Source organism: Pararge aegeria, chromosome 18, assembly GCF_905163445.1.
Source record: "Pararge aegeria chromosome 18, ilParAegt1.1, whole genome shotgun sequence".
NCBI classification, from domain to species: Eukaryota; Metazoa; Arthropoda; class Insecta; order Lepidoptera; family Nymphalidae; genus Pararge; species Pararge aegeria.
In genome coordinates, this window is record NC_053197.1 from 10,428,883 (window position 1) to 10,448,540 (window position 19,658).

General features: G+C 34.1%; 1 protein-coding gene across 1 annotated transcript; it reads left to right on the plus strand.

Moving 5' to 3' along the window:
* Nucleotides 1-662: 662 nt before the first annotated feature.
* On the plus strand, nt 663-5,378 carry LOC120631446 (proteasome subunit alpha type-3). Its single transcript, XM_039901036.1, has 5 exons — nt 663-832; nt 1,049-1,255; nt 2,432-2,680; nt 3,300-3,412; nt 5,164-5,378. The coding sequence occupies exons 1-5, from the start codon at nt 812-814 to the stop codon at nt 5,339-5,341; spliced, it is 768 nt and encodes a 255-aa protein (XP_039756970.1). The 5' UTR covers nt 663-811; the 3' UTR covers nt 5,342-5,378.
* The last annotated feature ends 14,280 nt before the right edge of the window (nt 5,379-19,658 follow it).

Genomic DNA, 19,658 nt, shown 5'->3' on the forward strand with positions numbered 1-19,658 from the left:
GACTAAAATTGGAATTATAATTTATTTTACTTATGCTCAAAACTAAGTGTTCCCATGATGCCCCCCTTCCCCTGTTTAAACAGAGTTTAAGCCCTCCTAGTAGGCTTTACTAGTATAGCGAAGACCCGATATTAACAAGGATATGCAATAACCCTTATAACCCGACAATTCGTTTTAGATCTCAGCAGTAACAGTTAGTAAATACTTTTGATTAAAAGGTTAAACTTATGAAGTAGAGTTACTCTAATATTAATTTTATTATCCATTAGCTGGAAGCGCTCGACCATGCTTGCGCAATTTCACAGTTGTCAGTTGGCATTCGCTGAACTACATCACATATTCTTTTTAACGCCCTCTATTGGCTCACCTGAAAATTACTACGTAACAGGTTCAAAGTTAATTCAAGATTTTGCTAAGGTACGATAGAGACTAATAGAACTAAGAAGAACGATTTAATAAATATGGTTGCTGTAGAATGAACGATTCAAAAAAGATGCAGCCCTTAAAAATATTTTAAATTTACAGTTATAATAATATCAATAGCGCATTAGATTTAATAGCCCTTTCAAATTATAAATGAATATAAAGTTTTATTTTTAGCCTTTATGTTCGGTTCTAGGTTATCGGATGGGGCACGTTGTCTGTGGTGGGCAGATTTGCTTGTCATTGCGCTTGTCATTATTCGCCGCTTTACAAAACGCTTGTCGCTGTTGAATGCGTGAAATAAGAGAATTTAATATATCATTTATGAATATTATACATTAAGAGTTGGAAGTTAATTTAGATAACTCTTTATTTACTACCTAAAACTATGAGTTCAATCGGAACAGGTGTAAGTATATGATAATTTAATGCTTGTATTATCGCGAGAATGTGTTGAGTTTTCTCGATTTTATTGTAAGTTATATAAAATTAGGACATATTTAAATGATTTTTCATGTTACCCGGTGTTGTTTCTGTGATAACAAAGTAATTTATTGTTTAAATTTTAGTAATATACATCTTTTCAAAATTGCCTATTCATGACCATTTATTTGATCTCTTTCAGTATGATTTGTCTGCATCTCAATTCTCCCCCGATGGCCGTGTTTTTCAAGTTGAATATGCTGCAAAAGCTGTGGAGAACTCTGGTACCGTGATTGGGCTAAGAGGAAAGGATGGAGTAGTATTTGCAGTGGAGAAACTTGTGACATCAAAACTATATGAACCTGGTGCTAATAAAAGGATTTTTCATGTTGACGAGCATATTGGCATGGTATGTAACTGCCTCATTGTTGTTATCACCCTCATCATTTCAAGCAACTAATAGACAGACAAGTCTTTTGTAAGAATTTCCATACGCCATGACCTTGCGCAGCTTGTGACCAGCGACCCCCTTAATATTCTTCATCTTTCTGGCTTCTCTGTGTTTCTAGTGGGTCTACTAACAATAATTTGTCCCATGCAGTAGATGACCTTTGCATGCATGAGTTGATATGATGATTATCAAGAGACAATCATCATATAAACTCATTACCACAATGAGAAGGGTTTTGGCTTTAGTTCACCACAGTGGCCCATGCAGATTGGTGGAGTACATTATGTAGAACTCTCAGGCATGCTGGTTCATATTTTATTTACTTAAAATGCACATACTTATTCAAGAAAGGTTAGATGTATGCTGGGATTTAATCTGAGCCCACGTCCTAACCATTGGGTTATCACCGCTAGCGCAGAGGTGCCACTCTAGAATACTAGACCCTTATGTCTTTGTGATACATGCCCTGCCTGATAATTAGCAATTTATTGCATTATTGCTTCTGAAATTTGAGGAAGTTTTTTTTATCTAGTGCATTGAATAATACAATTAAGTGTGATAGGATGAAGAACCCCCTAAATCACTCTTTGTTGTAGTGAGGAGGCCTCTGTCTAGCCATTGTTAGCCATTTAACACCCCACTGCTTGGCACAGGCTTCTCTAGGCCTAGGAGAGCCCATTGATTGCATTATTGCTTCTGTAATTTGAGGAAGTTTTTTTATCTAGTGAATTGAATAATGCAACTAAGTGTGATAGGATTAAGAACCCCCTAAATCACTCTTTGTTGTAGTGAGGAGGCCTCTGTCTAGCCATTGTTAGCTATTTAACACCCTACAGCTTGCCACAGACTTCTCTAGGCCTAGTGTTTAGAGCCATTAAGGCAATATTATAGACATTGAGTAATAGTTTAATTCATCTAGTTACTGCAGTATATTGTACTGAAGACAGAAATAGTTAATTTATCATTGATATTGGCGCAGATTCTATAGTACTAAATCTCTGGCTGAGATTTGGGTACATCATAGTCTACACCATTACTTTATAATATCACATTTTTGATGTTTTATATTTTTATGCAAAAAAAAAACTGATTTCATTTGGTTTTTAAAAAAAAAAGGAATATCTGTAATTACAGGCAGTAGCTGGCCTCATCTCAGACGCAAGACAGATAGTAGAAACAGCAAGATCTGAAGCTTCAAACTACAGATCTCAGTATGGAATCCCAGCCCCCCTCAAGTACCTCAACGAGCGTGTGTCTATGTATATGCATGCATATACACTTTATAGTGCTGTCCGTCCTTATGGTTGCTCTGTAATTATGGGCACCTGGTCAGAGCATGATGGACCCCAGATGTACATGCTAGAACCCAGTGGCATTTCTTTTGTAAGTTTGTTTTTTATAAAACTTTTTTTTAAAAATCAGAACTGTAGAACTTGCTAATTTGATACAAAAATATAATTATATATCTTTATTTATTAAGGTACATCCATAGAGAAAATTTATTTTTCGTTTTTATAATAATATATTAAAAAATATATATTATATATATATTTTTAAAATATATATATGATATATACGACAAGTTCTTTATTTAGTGTTAATTTGTATATTGGATGAACACATTACAAAACACAATCAAATGCTTGTAAGATATAAAGAAATGATAAAATGGGTATAAGCCTTTTATATTCTATTTTTATTCACTTTGTCAGCTAGTTTTATTATCTTTTTAGCCCAATTTTTAGGTACGTTTAAATTTTACCTGTTAGTCTGGCACATTTTACATTTTGTTCATGATTTTGTACCATTTTTATACCTGTATTATTAATATAACAATGTCATGGATGATCATAGTATGCCATTCACTGATAATATTTCACATGTTGAGACTACTTGTTTTGTTGAATCACTTAACTATTCAGTATTCTAGTAGAATAAGCGACAAATTAATGAAGCAAAGTAAGTGGAATGAAGTAACTTAAATGATTTTTTCTTTTTCCAGTCTTACTTTGGTTGTGCTGTCGGCAAGGCCAAACAAGCTGCGAAGACTGAAATCGAAAAATTGAAACTTGCAGACATGACAGTGAAGCAATTAGTGAAAGAAGCTGCAAGAATGTAAGTGAAATACAAATTAAGCTAAAATTATTGCAAACGTTTTGAGATTTAAACTTCTAATATTTACACATGATAATTCTTGTGATCCTGCTGTTTACAAAATTAGAAAGTTGAGTAATCTACAAGCACCCACCTAGAGTTTCTAGATTCCTTTAATACACAATGTTCGCCTGTACAAAAGAGATGGCACAACATTAGCCTCCCTTTATATTCTTTAATGGTGCGGGTGATAGCTTCTTCATCAATAACCTATAGCAGTCCACTGCTGGACTAAAGGCATCTCCCAACCGGAGGTTTTGCCCATAAACACCATGCTTGGCCAACATGATGGTGATTGCAGCACTAGTAGAACAGAGCTTGCGGCTGCTTTATTTGATTATAATCTTTAAAGCCAAGAAGCAATATGGAGGGCTATGCTCTCAATTCCTCTGATGAGAGAGGAAGCATGTCAAATTTCAAAGTTGATTTATTTTAAATAGACCTAATATAAGTACTTTTGAAAGGTCAAATCAGTCCTCACATTAATAGGCTGAGGTTAATAAAAATTCAGTTATTCAAATTTGATGTTATACATTTTCTGTTAAGAGTACTAGATATAAATGTAAAGAATGGAATATCGTCAAATTAGAATAATCTGTACTGGTTTCTAACAGTTAATCCACAGAGAGAAATCTGTAAGGGTAATATTATCTACAATCTAGAGTTTAAAATAATCAGTAAATGCTCTCTGTTAAACTAAGAATTCACTTTCAGCAGATTTACCTAAATCATTGTCATCACCTACATCGTCATTTTCGCCATCATCATCATCAACAACAGGAATTTTCACACGCCTTTCTGAACAATATGAAAAACGATGTTTCCTCACGATGTTTTCCTTCACTGCAAGTGAAGTGAATTGCATAAATTAAAACGCATATAACTCGGAAAAAAAGCCCGAAATACTAGGTAATAACTTATAAAACATATAAATGAAAACCGAAATAATACATCACAGGCTTTAGAGCTACATTATGTACTGTCTTTTAGACTTATCTGTAACATCGAAACTAATAGTATTGTAGAAAACCACTGCCATGGTTTTTACAGAAAGAAATCAAATACAGCCCAATAAAATCACATGCAAAATTAAAATCACGTGACTTCTGTCACTTTATTAGGTACACGTCTGTCTTTTATCTTCAATAAGTAAACACATTGAATGTTTTGAATTTGTTTGTATGGAAAATAAATATGCTTCCTGGGGGGGTCAGTAAAAATAAACACAACATTCCTCTTAAGTATTTAATTATAATTTTTTTATTTATATTTCACAATTATTGTCTTCACGACTTTCCACCTTCCAATCAACTCCCCGAATCCCCCGTCATCCACTTCTTCTCGTCGGTCAATCACCCAACCGCTACCGCAGGTTGTGATTGGTCGACGTTTTCCTGCATCAATGTCATTGGCTGGTTTCATTAAAATCAGCCAACTAAACATCTAATAATCTAATAAATATTATCTCTAGTGAAAATCAATAAAAGAAACAAGTTCCACATTCTTAAAGTAATAAAACATTTTCAAATAATAATAATTTATTTGGGATGACGGTGATTTAAAATCTATATTTAACCGAACCTTTTGATTTAATATATTTACCGTGTTGTTCTTTATGAAATATACTTATGCATCCAATATTATTTCGTAATTATGTTACACGTTGTATTTTATTTAAGTAAATAGTTAACATTTTCTTTTCGCTATTTCAGTATTTACATAGTGCACGATGAGCTGAAAGACAAGCAATTTGAACTCGAACTGTCCTGGGTATCAAAGGACACGAAAGGCCGTCACCAAGTTGTGCCCAGGGAGGTCGCAGCGGAAGCCGAAAACCTCGCGAAGCAGGCCTTAGCCGACATTGAGGATTCTGATGATGGTGAAATGTGAACAGATAATAATTAGATAATAAATTTTATTACAAACACATGTTCTTATTATTTTAGGCTAATATCGTCTGAGCCACTATAGTTCCCATATAAATGTATGCAGCGGTTATATAAAAGGGACGGCCCGGATTGGATACACAGAGATACAATTTCAATATTTCTTTATATCTACCCATTTTGGTCTTTTATCGTAGCTAGTTTTTTGGTGCAGCATAGAGCGCTGTATTTTAAGTTGGAGGTTTTGGGTTCGATTCCCGGCAGAGGAGATTTGGAAATTCATTATTTCTGAATTTTCTCTGTTATTTTGTCCGGTTTGGTGGAAGGTTCGGCTGTGGCTGGTTACCACCATACCGACAAAGACGTTAGGGGTATGGATGGGTTTAATATAACTGCCATACCCGTTAATAGGGAAGACTGCATCACCACACAAGTGAGATTGTAGATCATCACACTAGTGAGATTGCAGTCAAGGGCTAACTTGTAGTCAAATATGACGGCCGATTTGACGGCCGATTGGCGAGTCCAAGGCCGTGGGTTCGATTCCCACAACTGGAAAATGTTTGTGTGATGAGCATGAATGTTTTTCAGTGGCTGGGTGTTTATATGTATATTCTAAATATTTATGTATATTATTCATAAAAATATTCATCAGTCATCTTAGTACCCATAACACAAGCTACGCTTACTTTGGGGCTAGATGGCGATGTGTGTATTGTCGTAGTATATTTATTTATTTATTTATTTAAATAAAAAAAAAACCCGCTCCACTACAGTCTCTTCCTACAATAGAAGGCTGTAGGTCGTAGTTTGCTGGCCTGGTCAAATTTAAAATCCTAAATTTATTTATTTTAAGTAGGCATAAAGTACAAGCATGATGGTTTCCTTTATGTATTCTTTCACTGTTTAAACAAGTGGTATTTAAATTGTTTAAAACTTAGGAATGTTAGAGGTGTGTGCCGGAGTTCGAGCTCCACCCCTCAAAATTTAATGTGAACCACAAGGCTTCCCGTCTACTATTCAATGCTAATATGTTATAAAAAAACATATAAGTGCCTCTCTGGCAAAGCTAGTTTTATGTATAATAAGTTTCAAAATAGGATGTAATTTATTTAACACCAGTTAACAACCTGTTGCACTATTCCGTTTTCCCTTACTTCATTCTACCAAAAAGGGTTGTCTAGAGAAGATCGCTTAAAGCGACCGCCTTTGCACATTTTATATATGTATATATATTTTTTGTTTTTGTTATTTCTTGTTTTCTCTTTTAATTTATGCAATTAAGACTTTATCTATATATTTATCTAGAACCGGATTTTTCTACCAAAAAGGGTTGTCTAGAGAAGATCGCTTAAAGCGACCGCCTTTGCACATTTTATATATGTATATATATTTTTTGTTTTTGTTATTTCTTGTTTTCTCTTTTAATTTATGCAATTAAGACTTTATCTATATATTTATCTAGAACCGGATTTAAGTAAATGTGCCAGCCTTAAAATTAGGTTTCTATTCTAAAAGGAAACAGTTTCACTTAATGAGAAATTAAAATTAACATAAAGAAGTGGTAATATATTATCTCGTTAATGTGATACAAAACTAAACAAACACAAAAATACAAAAGGTGATTTAAAAGATTTCCCGAAAAAAATCTCTGTGGGTAGACTATTGTATAGTAATGCTCCCTCAACCTCCACAGTTTTACTGGCATACTTAGTTCTAGTCTTGGGTAATCTTAATTTATGCCTTTAAAATTTACGTAATTATTGAAAAATAGCTGTTGCGCGACTTCGTCCGTATTTTTTTTTGTTAGATACTGGACCTTGGGACCCCATCGTCGATTGGTCCTCGCTATTTTATTGCTCAGCAATAATGTGTTTGTACCCGAAAGAACGACATGCTCGGTTAAAAAAGCTATTTGAAATTAATGCGAAATAACTTAATTAACGTTACTTAAAATAATTCACTGTAATAATACGCTTCTGTAAAGAAATATGTTTTTTGCTGCAAATAATCGCTATACCTTTAAGCTATAGGTCAACGATTAGGTGCATTCTCTAATAATACAATGCGCGTATAATTATTTGGACATTAAATATTTAAAAATACTCAACGTGTATTGCAGAAAAAATATGTTTTTTCCAGATATTTTTTATTTACTTATCTTACTTCTATACAGACAATGAGAATTTTAACGACATCCCTAACGCAGTGATTCCCAGCAGGGAAAATTTAGGAATTTATAATATCTGATTTTTTTCTGGTCTGGTCTGGTGGGAAGCCGGCCCTACCGACAAAGACCGCTAAGCGATTCAGCGTATGAAATCGCGTAAGTTGTAACATAACTGCCATACTTCCTAACAGATTATCCCAAATCGAGAGGTTGCAGTCAGGGCTATCTTTTAGTGACATAAATAAATTAAAAAAACAGCTTAATTTCAATTTAAGAGTTAAAGGAAAATGTATGGTGCAATTTTAACCATTTCAAATTCCACACGAAACAGGTCTCAAATATACTCTCTATGCACCTTTAGCTCCGACATGACACCGGAGCATCCTCAGATGTTGACTTTACAATGAACAAATAACTCCTAAGATCTTAGCAATTACTTAATTTCTATGCATAATTAGATAAATCTAGAATCCAAGCAGGTTTTTTTAACAAGAAATAACTTTTTTTTTTTTTGCTAACTCTACTAACTAGTAGTATTAACACAAGTAGGTAATATAAAATGCTGAAGCAAAATTACATTACATTCCGAAAGTCTTTACCTACTTGCCTCACATATTAATATTTGTTAAACATGAAAAGTTTAAATAAACTACCCCCGACGTTTGTTGGGACATTCATTCGCCAAATTAAAATGTTACAAATAGTTGGTATTAAAATATTTGACGCATCTGGCAACACTTTCGGCAGAAAATATGGAAGAGTTATTATTTTCACTAGTACGCTTTTATTCCTTTTCGTCGGCCAGATTTTAAACATTGTAAAACGAAAGGAAGTTGGTGCAAACGTTTTGGACGTCGTGAGAGCTATACCGAGTATTTTAGTGGTAATACAAGGTAAAGTATTGGCGAGTACTTATAATGGAAAGTTACAACCCTATCCGGTAACTTTTCTGTCCGGTACTACATAGTTGCTTCCCAATCGGTAGCGAAAATTCATATATAGTCGAGTGTATGTTAGGTTCATAGGCGGGCTAAAAAGATTATGTCATGTGATTATAAAAACCGGGACCAATGGCTAAACGTGGTTCTCCGAGGCACAGGAGGTAGACACCTTTCTCAGTTCACGGTGGTATCCACGACTGTTATTGCTATTGGAAACCTCAATACCTACAATTCTTCACTGAACCACATCGCGATCAGTAGTTGAACATGCTAAACAGTAGACTGTAGTATTATCAAAATTAAGCTTAATTTGCTATACTCCGCGAAAAGCAGGAGAATCTGTGTGGTGTAATTTATAATTTCTTCAATCCTTATACCCCACACCAAACAGATCTTCGGCAATATACCCTCTACGCACGTTTCGCTCCGAAACCGGAGCATCATCAGGAGATGTTGAATTTACAATGAATAATTGTTAAGTGAAAAATTCGCCAAATGTGTCGCCTTTTATACCTTTCTGACCCCCACCTAATCTATCTAAGCCCCTCCCACCTCATTAGTGCCTCTGAATATGTTCAATAGAGGTGAAGTTGATAAATTTATTTGTTCGTTTAGTAATTCGAACCTCCCATTCCTATGTTTAATAATTTCTAATTGTTCCCTCAAATCAAGTTTCAACCCTTTGTCGCAAGCATGTAATATTTCGTATGAATGATTACTGGTTACGTTATGTCCACTGTCTAAAAGATGTTTTGCAAAATGAGATTTTTCAGGATGGTTATGATTGAAGGCTGCCATATGCTCTTTGTAACGTGTTTCAAATTTACGTCCGGTCTGACCCACATATGTGGCGTGGCATTCAGAACATTGGAGTTTATATACCCCTGATCTGTGCTTATTGTCCAATCTGTCCTTACCGTTACAAATAGCTCTCAGTTGGTTATTTGTTCTAAAAGCCACATGAACTCCATGTGATCTAAGTATCTTTGCTACACGCTCTGATATAGATCCGAAGTAAGTCAGACTGGTCTTATACCTATTCAGTTTGTCCATTGGTACGGCGTATAACTCCTTAGCAATCAGCCTCTGTTGTTTCTTTTTAATTATGCTATCAACCAAACCTGAATTGTAACCATTTGCATTTGTCATGTGATAAATGACATATAACTCTTTCCTATAATCCTCCTTAGTTAATGGAATAGATAATAATCTATGAACATAATTAAGAAATGCTGCATGTTTATGCTGCCAAGGATGACACGATGAAGCTGGTATGGTGTTATCTGTATATGTAGGCTTACGATAAATCTCAAATCGATGCTTATTGTTACTACGAGTTATTACCAAATCCAAGAAATTTAATGAATTGTTTTGTTCCATCTCTGATTTGAATTTAATTTTTGGATGAATTTTATTTAGCTTTTCCACAAAAACATCTAGCTGTCTATCTGTCCCCGTCCAGCATATAATTATATCATCTACGTATCTATAGTAATACAAAATATTATTATGAGTTACTATGTTCTTATTTTCAAAATAATCCATAAATATTTCAGCCATTAAGGGACTTAGTGGAGATCCCATAGCTAATCCCTCTCTTTGATGATAGAACATATCATTAAATCTAAAATAATTTTGCTGCATACATATCTGTGTTAATTCTATTAATTCTGATACTTCTCCTGGATGTAGACGTTTAATTTCTAATAATTCAGTCAAAATACGTAAAGTTTCATTAACTGGAACATTAGTAAACAGACTGTCCACATCCAATGACAGCAATTTGCAACGGATAGGTAGATTTATATCTTTTATTTTGTTTACTAATTCAATACTATTTTTGATTGCAAATTCTGGCTGAAAAGAAGTCTTCAATTTTAAAATATAATTTAAATATTTGGCTAAATTATATGCTGGGGCTCCAATGTATGAAACCACTGGACGTATAGGAATATTTCCTTTGTGTATCTTTGGTAAGCCATACAATGCTGGGGCCCGAGGATTCATTTCAATGACTTTCTGCTTTAATGATGTTTTAGGGAATATGTATTCTGATTTATTTATAGCTAATCTAACTTTTGCTGCAAAATGTTTAGTTGGATCAGAAGATAGTTGCGAGAATTCATCCCCTGTGATTACATCTTTAACTTTGTTTACATACTCGTTGCGGTCCATAATCACAACGGCATTCCCCTTATCTGCTTTTGAAATTATAAGATCATTATCTGCAATGGTGTTCTTTAAAGATCTTAATACTCCGATGTCTGGATTATATAATGGGGCTGAAGGCGTAGTTTTAATTTCATGCGCAACTATATTCTTAACTATGTCATCTTTTTTACTAAGAGACACTGCTAATTCTGCGTCAATTGCCAGTGTTTCCAATGATTTTTTAGAAATATTATTGGGAATATTATATTTTAAACCATTCTCCAGAAGCTTTGTCTCGTCTTCTGAAAGAATAGTATCCGTAAGATTCTTAACACGGGGATGAAAAACATGATTGGGCATATTTGTCATAGCGTCTATAGTTGCAGTATTCATCGTATCATAGTGTATCGGGGAATATTGGGAGGATTTATTTACTAAGACTTGGAGTTTTTTCTTTTGGGAAAGAAATTTCTTGTGGACTTCAAAAGATGCCAAATCTCTAGCTTTACTGTCTAATAAATCAAATTCAATATTGTGTAATTTAAAGGTGAGTTCTGAGTAAAGTATTTTAAGATGGAGTTTCAAGTTGTCTCTTACCGTAAACCAGTGACGCGATTCCTCATTTAACCAAATTCTTTGGGCTTTGGTTATTGCAATATTACATGCTCGACTTCGAGTGTTGGATCTGATATTAATATAATTTGGAATGACATTTAACTGCTTACATTGTTGATTGAACCAAATATTTTGAACTGCGACTCGATGTAATTTAGTTAATTTTATGTAAAGTCGAGCCTGCACGGTCAAGCTCACCGTTTTTAAATATTGGATAGAAGCAGGCGTTACTTTGCGGAAATCCATGATATATTATCAAAATTAAGCTTAATTTGCTATACTCCGCGAAAAGCAGGAGAATCTGTGTGGTGTAATTTATAATTTCTTCAATCCTTATACCCCACACCAAACAGATCTTCGGCAATATACCCTCTACGCACGTTTCGCTCCGAAACCGGAGCATCATCAGGAGATGTTGACTTTACAATGAATAATTGTTAAGTGAAAAATTCGCCAAATGTGTCGCCTTTTATACCTTTCTGACCCCCACCTAATCTATCTAAGCCCCTCCCACCTCATTAGTGCCTCTGAATATGTTCAATAGAGGTGAAGTTGATAAATTTATTTGTTCGTTTAGTAATTCGAACCTCCCATTCCTATGTTTAATAATTTCTAATTGTTCCCTCAAATCAAGTTTCAACCCTTTGTCGCAAGCATGTAATATTTCGTATGAATGATTACTGGTTACGTTATGTCCACTGTCTAAAAGATGTTTTGCAAAATGAGATTTTTCAGGATGGTTATGATTGAAGGCTGCCATATGCTCTTTGTAACGTGTTTCAAATTTACGTCCGGTCTGACCCACATATGTGGCGTGGCATTCAGAACATTGGAGTTTATATACCCCTGATCTGTGCTTATTGTCCAATCTGTCCTTACCGTTACAAATAGCTCTCAGTTGGTTATTTGTTCTAAAAGCCACATGAACTCCATGTGATCTAAGTATCTTTGCTACACGCTCTGATATAGATCCGAAGTAAGTCAGACTGGTCTTATACCTATTCAGTTTGTCCATTGGTACGGCGTATAACTCCTTAGCAATCAGCCTCTGTTGTTTCTTTTTAATTATGCTATCAACCAAACCTGAATTGTAACCATTTGCATTTGCCATGTGATAAATGACATATAACTCTTTCCTATAATCCTCCTTAGTTAATGGAATAGATAATAATCTATGAACATAATTAAGAAATGCTGCATGTTTATGCTGCCAAGGATGACACGATGAAGCTGGTATGGTGTTATCTGTATATGTAGGCTTACGATAAATCTCAAATCGATGCTTATTGTTACTACGAGTTATTACCAAATCCAAGAAATTTAATGAATTGTTTTGTTCCATCTCTGATTTGAATTTAATTTTTGGATGAATTTTATTTAGCTTTTCCACAAAAACATCTAGCTGTCTATCTGTCCCCGTCCAGCATATAATTATATCATCTACGTATCTATAGTAATACAAAATATTATTATGAGTTACTATGTTCTTATTTTCAAAATAATCCATAAATATTTCAGCCATTAAGGGACTTAGTGGAGATCCCATAGCTAATCCCTCTCTTTGATGATAGAACATATCATTAAATCTAAAATAATTTTGCTGCATACATATCTGTGTTAATTCTATTAATTCTGATACTTCTCCTGGATGTAGACGTTTAATTTCTAATAATTCAGTCAAAATATGTAAAGTTTCATTAACTGGAACATTAGTAAACAGACTGTCCACATCCAATGACAGCAATTTGCAACGGATAGGTAGATTTATATCTTTTATTTTGTTTACTAATTCAATACTATTTTTGATTGCAAATTCTGGCTGAAAAGAAGTCTTCAATTTTAAAATATAATTTAAATATTTGGCTAAATTATATGCTGGGGCTCCAATGTATGAAACCACTGGACGTATAGGAATATTTCCTTTGTGTATCTTTGGTAAGCCATACAATGCTGGGGCCCGAGGATTCATTTCAATGACTTTCTGCTTTAATGATGTTTTAGGGAATATGTATTCTGATTTATTTATAGCTAATCTAACTTTTGCTGCAAAATGTTTAGTTGGATCAGAAGATAGTTGCGAGAATTCATCCCCTGTGATTACATCTTTAACTTTGTTTACATACTCGTTGCGGTCCATAATCACAACGGCATTCCCCTTATCTGCTTTTGAAATTATAAGATCATTATCTGCAATGGTGTTCTTTAAAGATCTTAATACTCCGATGTCTGGATTATATAATGGGGCTGAAGGCGTAGTTTTAATTTCATGCGCAACTATATTCTTAACTATGTCATCTTTTTTACTAAGAGACACTGCTAATTCTGCGTCAATTGCCAGTGTTTCCAATGATTTTTTAGAAATATTATTGGGAATATTATATTTTAAACCATTCTCCAGAAGCTTTGTCTCGTCTTCTGAAAGAATAGTATCCGTAAGATTCTTAACACGGGGATGAAAAACATGATTGGGCATATTTGTCATAGCGTCTATAGTTGCAGTATTCATCGTATCATAGTGTATCGGGGAATATTGGGAGGATTTATTTACTAAGACTTGGAGTTTTTTCTTTTGGGAAAGAAATTTCTTGTGGACTTCGAAAGATGCCAAATCTCTAGCTTTACTGTCTAATAAATCAAATTCAATATTGTGTAATTTAAAGGTGAGTTCTGAGTAAAGTATTTTAAGATGGAGTTTCAAGTTGTCTCTTACCGTAAACCAGTGACGCGATTCCTCATTTAACCAAATTCTTTGGGCTTTGGTTATTGCAATATTACATGCTCGACTTCGAGTGTTGGATCTGATATTAATATAATTTGGAATGACATTTAACTGCTTACATTGTTGATTGAACCAAATATTTTGAACTGCGACTCGATGTAATTTAGTTAATTTTATGTAAAGTCGAGCCTGCACGGTCAAGCTCACCGTTTTTAAATATTGGATAGAAGCAGGCGTTACTTTGCGGAAATCCATGATATATTATCAAAATTAAGCTTAATTTGCTATACTCCGCGAAAAGCAGGAGAATCTGTGTGGTGTAATTTATAATTTCTTCAATCCTTATACCCCACACCAAACAGATCTTCGGCAATATACCCTCTACGCACGTTTCGCTCCGAAACCGGAGCATCATCAGGAGATGTTGACTTTACAATGAATAATTGTTAAGTGAAAAATTCGCCAAATGTGTCGCCTTTTATACCTTTCTGACCCCCACCTAATCTATCTAAGCCCCTCCCACCTCATTAGTGCCTCTGAATATGTTCAATAGAGGTGAAGTTGATAAATTTATTTGTTCGTTTAGTAATTCGAACCTCCCATTCCTATGTTTAATAATTTCTAATTGTTCCCTCAAATCAAGTTTCAACCCTTTGTCGCAAGCATGTAATATTTCGTATGAATGATTACTGGTTACGTTATGTCCACTGTCTAAAAGATGTTTTGCAAAATGAGATTTTTCAGGATGGTTATGATTGAAGGCTGCCATATGCTCTTTGTAACGTGTTTCAAATTTACGTCCGGTCTGACCCACATATGTGGCGTGGCATTCAGAACATTGGAGTTTATATACCCCTGATCTGTGCTTATTGTCCAATCTGTCCTTACCGTTACAAATAGCTCTCAGTTGGTTATTTGTTCTAAAAGCCACATGAACTCCATGTGATCTAAGTATCTTTGCTACACGCTCTGATATAGATCCGAAGTAAGTCAGACTGGTCTTATACCTATTCAGTTTGTCCATTGGTACGGCGTATAACTCCTTAGCAATCAGCCTCTGTTGTTTCTTTTTAATTATGCTATCAACCAAACCTGAATTGTAACCATTTGCATTTGCCATGTGATAAATGACATATAACTCTTTCCTATAATCCTCCTTAGTTAATGGAATAGATAATAATCTATGAACATAATTAAGAAATGCTGCATGTTTATGCTGCCAAGGATGACACGATGAAGCTGGTATGGTGTTATCTGTATATGTAGGCTTACGATAAATCTCAAATCGATGCTTATTGTTACTACGAGTTATTACCAAATCCAAGAAATTTAATGAATTGTTTTGTTCCATCTCTGATTTGAATTTAATTTTTGGATGAATTTTATTTAGCTTTTCCACAAAAACATCTAGCTGTCTATCTGTCCCCGTCCAGCATATAATTATATCATCTACGTATCTATAGTAATACAAAATATTATTATGAGTTACTATAATATTGCAATAACCAAAGCCCAAAGAATTTGGTTAAATGAGGAATCGCGTCACTGGTTTACGGTAAGAGACAACTTGAAACTCCATCTTAAAATACTTTACTCAGAACTCACCTTTAAATTACACAATATTGAATTTGATTTATTAGACAGTAAAGCTAGAGATTTGGCATCTTTCGAAGTCCACAAGAAATTTCTTTCCCAAAAGAAAAAACTCCAAGTCTTAGTAAATAAATCCTCCCAATATTCCCCGATACACTATGATACGATGAATACTGCAACTATAGACGCTATGACAAATATGCCCAATCATGTTTTTCATCCCCGTGTTAAGAATCTTACGGATACTATTCTTTCAGAAGACGAGACAAAGCTTCTGGAGAATGGTTTAAAATATAATATTCCCAATAATATTTCTAAAAAATCATTGGAAACACTGGCAATTGACGCAGAATTAGCAGTGTCTCTTAGTAAAAAAGATGACATAGTTAAGAATATAGTTGCGCATGAAATTAAAACTACGCCTTCAGCCCCATTATATAATCCAGACATCGGAGTATTAAGATCTTTAAAGAACACCATTGCAGATAATGATCTTATAATTTCAAAAGCAGATAAGGGGAATGCCGTTGTGATTATGGACCGCAACGAGTATGTAAACAAAGTTAAAGATGTAATCACAGGGGATGAATTCTCGCAACTATCTTCTGATCCAACTAAACATTTTGCAGCAAAAGTTAGATTAGCTATAAATAAATCAGAATACATATTCCCTAAAACATCATTAAAGCAGAAAGTCATTGAAATGAATCCTCGGGCCCCAGCATTGTATGGCTTACCAAAGATACACAAAGGAAATATTCCTATACGTCCAGTGGTTTCATACATTGGAGCCCCAGCATATAATTTAGCCAAATATTTAAATTATATTTTAAAATTGAAGACTTCTTTTCAGCCAGAATTTGCAATCAAAAATAGTATTGAATTAGTAAACAAAATAAAAGATATAAATCTACCTATCCGTTGCAAATTGCTGTCATTGGATGTGGACAGTCTGTTTACTAATGTTCCAGTTAATGAAACTTTACATATTTTGACTGAATTATTAGAAATTAAACGTCTACATCCAGGAGAAGTATCAGAATTAATAGAATTAACACAGATATGTATGGAGCAAAATTATTTTAGATTTAATGATATGTTCTATCATCAAAGAGAGGGATTAGCTATGGGATCTCCACTAAGTCCCTTAATGGCTGAAATATTTATGGATTATTTTGAAAATAAGAACATAGTAACTCATAATAATATTTTGTATTACTATAGATACGTAGATGATATAATTATATGCTGGACGGGGACAGATAGACAGCTAGATGTTTTTGTGGAAAAGCTAAATAAAATTCATCCAAAAATTAAATTCAAATCAGAGATGGAACAAAACAATTCATTAAATTTCTTGGATTTGGTAATAACTCGTAGTAACAATAAGCATCGATTTGAGATTTATCGTAAGCCTACATATACAGATAACACCATACCAGCTTCATCGTGTCATCCTTGGCAGCATAAACATGCAGCATTTCTTAATTATGTTCATAGATTATTATCTATTCCATTAACTAAGGAGGATTATAGGAAAGAGTTATATGTCATTTATCACATGGCAAATGCAAATGGTTACAATTCAGGTTTGGTTGATAGCATAATTAAAAAGAAACAACAGAGGCTGATTGCTAAGGAGTTATACGCCGTACCAATGGACAAACTGAATAGGTATAAGACCAGTCTGACTTACTTCGGATCTATATCAGAGCGTGTAGCAAAGATACTTAGATCACATGGAGTTCATGTGGCTTTTAGAACAAATAACCAACTGAGAGCTATTTGTAACGGTAAGGACAGATTGGACAATAAGCACAGATCAGGGGTATATAAACTCCAATGTTCTGAATGCCACGCCACATATGTGGGTCAGACCGGACGTAAATTTGAAACACGTTACAAAGAGCATATGGCAGCCTTCAATCATAACCATCCTGAAAAATCTCATTTTGCAAAACATCTTTTAGACAGTGGACATAACGTAACCAGTAATCATTCATACGAAATATTACATGCTTGCGACAAAGGGTTGAAACTTGATTTGAGGGAACAATTAGAAATTATTAAACATAGGAATGGGAGGTTCGAATTACTAAACGAACAAATAAATTTATCAACTTCACCTCTATTGAACATATTCAGAGGCACTAATGAGGTGGGAGGGGCTTAGATAGATTAGGTGGGGGTCAGAAAGGTATAAAAGGCGACACATTTGGCGAATTTTTCACTTAACAATTATTCATTGTAAAGTCAACATCTCCTGATGATGCTCCGGTTTCGGAGCGAAACGTGCGTAGAGGGTATATTGCCGAAGATCTGTTTGGTGTGGGGTATAAGGATTGAAGAAATTATAAATTACACCACACAGATTCTCCTGCTTTTCGCGGAGTATAGCAAATTAAGCTTAATTTTGATAATATATCATGGATTTCCGCAAAGTAACGCCTGCTTCTATCCAATATTTAAAAACGGTGAGCTTGACCGTGCAGGCTCGACTTTACATAAAATTAACTAAATTACATCGAGTCGCAGTTCAAAATATTTGGTTCAATCAACAATGTAAGCAGTTAAATGTCATTCCAAATTATATTAATATCAGATCCAACACTCGAAGTCGAGCATGTAATATTGCAATAACCAAAGCCCAAAGAATTTGGTTAAATGAGGAATCGCGTCACTGGTTTACGGTAAGAGACAACTTGAAACTCCATCTTAAAATACTTTACTCAGAACTCACCTTTAAATTACACAATATTGAATTTGATTTATTAGACAGTAAAGCTAGAGATTTGGCATCTTTTGAAGTCCACAAGAAATTTCTTTCCCAAAAGAAAAAACTCCAAGTCTTAGTAAATAAATCCTCCCAATATTCCCCGATACACTATGATACGATGAATACTGCAACTATAGACGCTATGACAAATATGCCCAATCATGTTTTTCATCCCCGTGTTAAGAATCTTACGGATACTATTCTTTCAGAAGACGAGACAAAGCTTCTGGAGAATGGTTTAAAATATAATATTCCCAATAATATTTCTAAAAAATCATTGGAAACACTGGCAATTGACGCAGAATTAGCAGTGTCTCTTAGTAAAAAAGATGACATAGTTAAGAATATAGTTGCGCATGAAATTAAAACTACGCCTTCAGCCCCATTATATAATCCAGACATCGGAGTATTAAGATCTTTAAAGAACACCATTGCAGATAATGATCTTATAATTTCAAAAGCAGATAAGGGGAATGCCGTTGTGATTATGGACCGCAACGAGTATGTAAACAAAGTTAAAGATGTAATCACAGGGGATGAATTCTCGCAACTATCTTCTGATCCAACTAAACATTTTGCAGCAAAAGTTAGATTAGCTATAAATAAATCAGAATACATATTCCCTAAAACATCATTAAAGCAGAAAGTCATTGAAATGAATTCTCGGGCCCCAGCATTGTATGGCTTACCAAAGATACACAAAGGAAATATTCCTATACGTCCAGTGGTTTCATACATTGGAGCCCCAGCATATAATTTAGCCAAATATTTAAATTATATTTTAAAATTGAAGACTTCTTTTCAGCCAGAATTTGCAATCAAAAATAGTATTGAATTAGTAAACAAAATAAAAGATATAAATCTACCTATCCGTTGCAAATTGCTGTCATTGGATGTGGACAGTCTGTTTACTAATGTTCCAGTTAATGAAACTTTACATATTTTGACTGAATTATTAGAAATTAAACGTCTACATCCAGGAGAAGTATCAGAATTAATAGAATTAACACAGATATGTATGCAGCAAAATTATTTTAGATTTAATGATATGTTCTATCATCAAAGAGAGGGATTAGCTATGGGATCTCCACTAAGTCCCTTAATGGCTGAAATATTTATGGATTATTTTGAAAATAAGAACATAGTAACTCATAATAATATTTTGTATTACTATAGATACGTAGATGATATAATTATATGCTGGACGGGGACAGATAGACAGCTAGATGTTTTTGTGGAAAAGCTAAATAAAATTCATCCAAAAATTAAATTCAAATCAGAGATGGAACAAAACAATTCATTAAATTTCTTGGATTTGGTAATAACTCGTAGTAACAATAAGCATCGATTTGAGAT

What these genes read in the sequence shown, in the direction of transcription:
- LOC120631446 (XM_039901036.1), top strand. Translation starts at nt 812, where the DNA reads ATGAGTTCAATCGGAACAGGT. An exon ending in TGAGTTCAATCGGAACAGGT is followed by an intron (nt 833 to 1,048) that starts GTAAGTATATGA and finishes GATCTCTTTCAG; the next exon opens with TATGATTTGTCTGCATCTCA. An exon ending in TTGACGAGCATATTGGCATG is followed by an intron (nt 1,256 to 2,431) that starts GTATGTAACTGC and finishes CTGTAATTACAG; the next exon opens with GCAGTAGCTGGCCTCATCTC.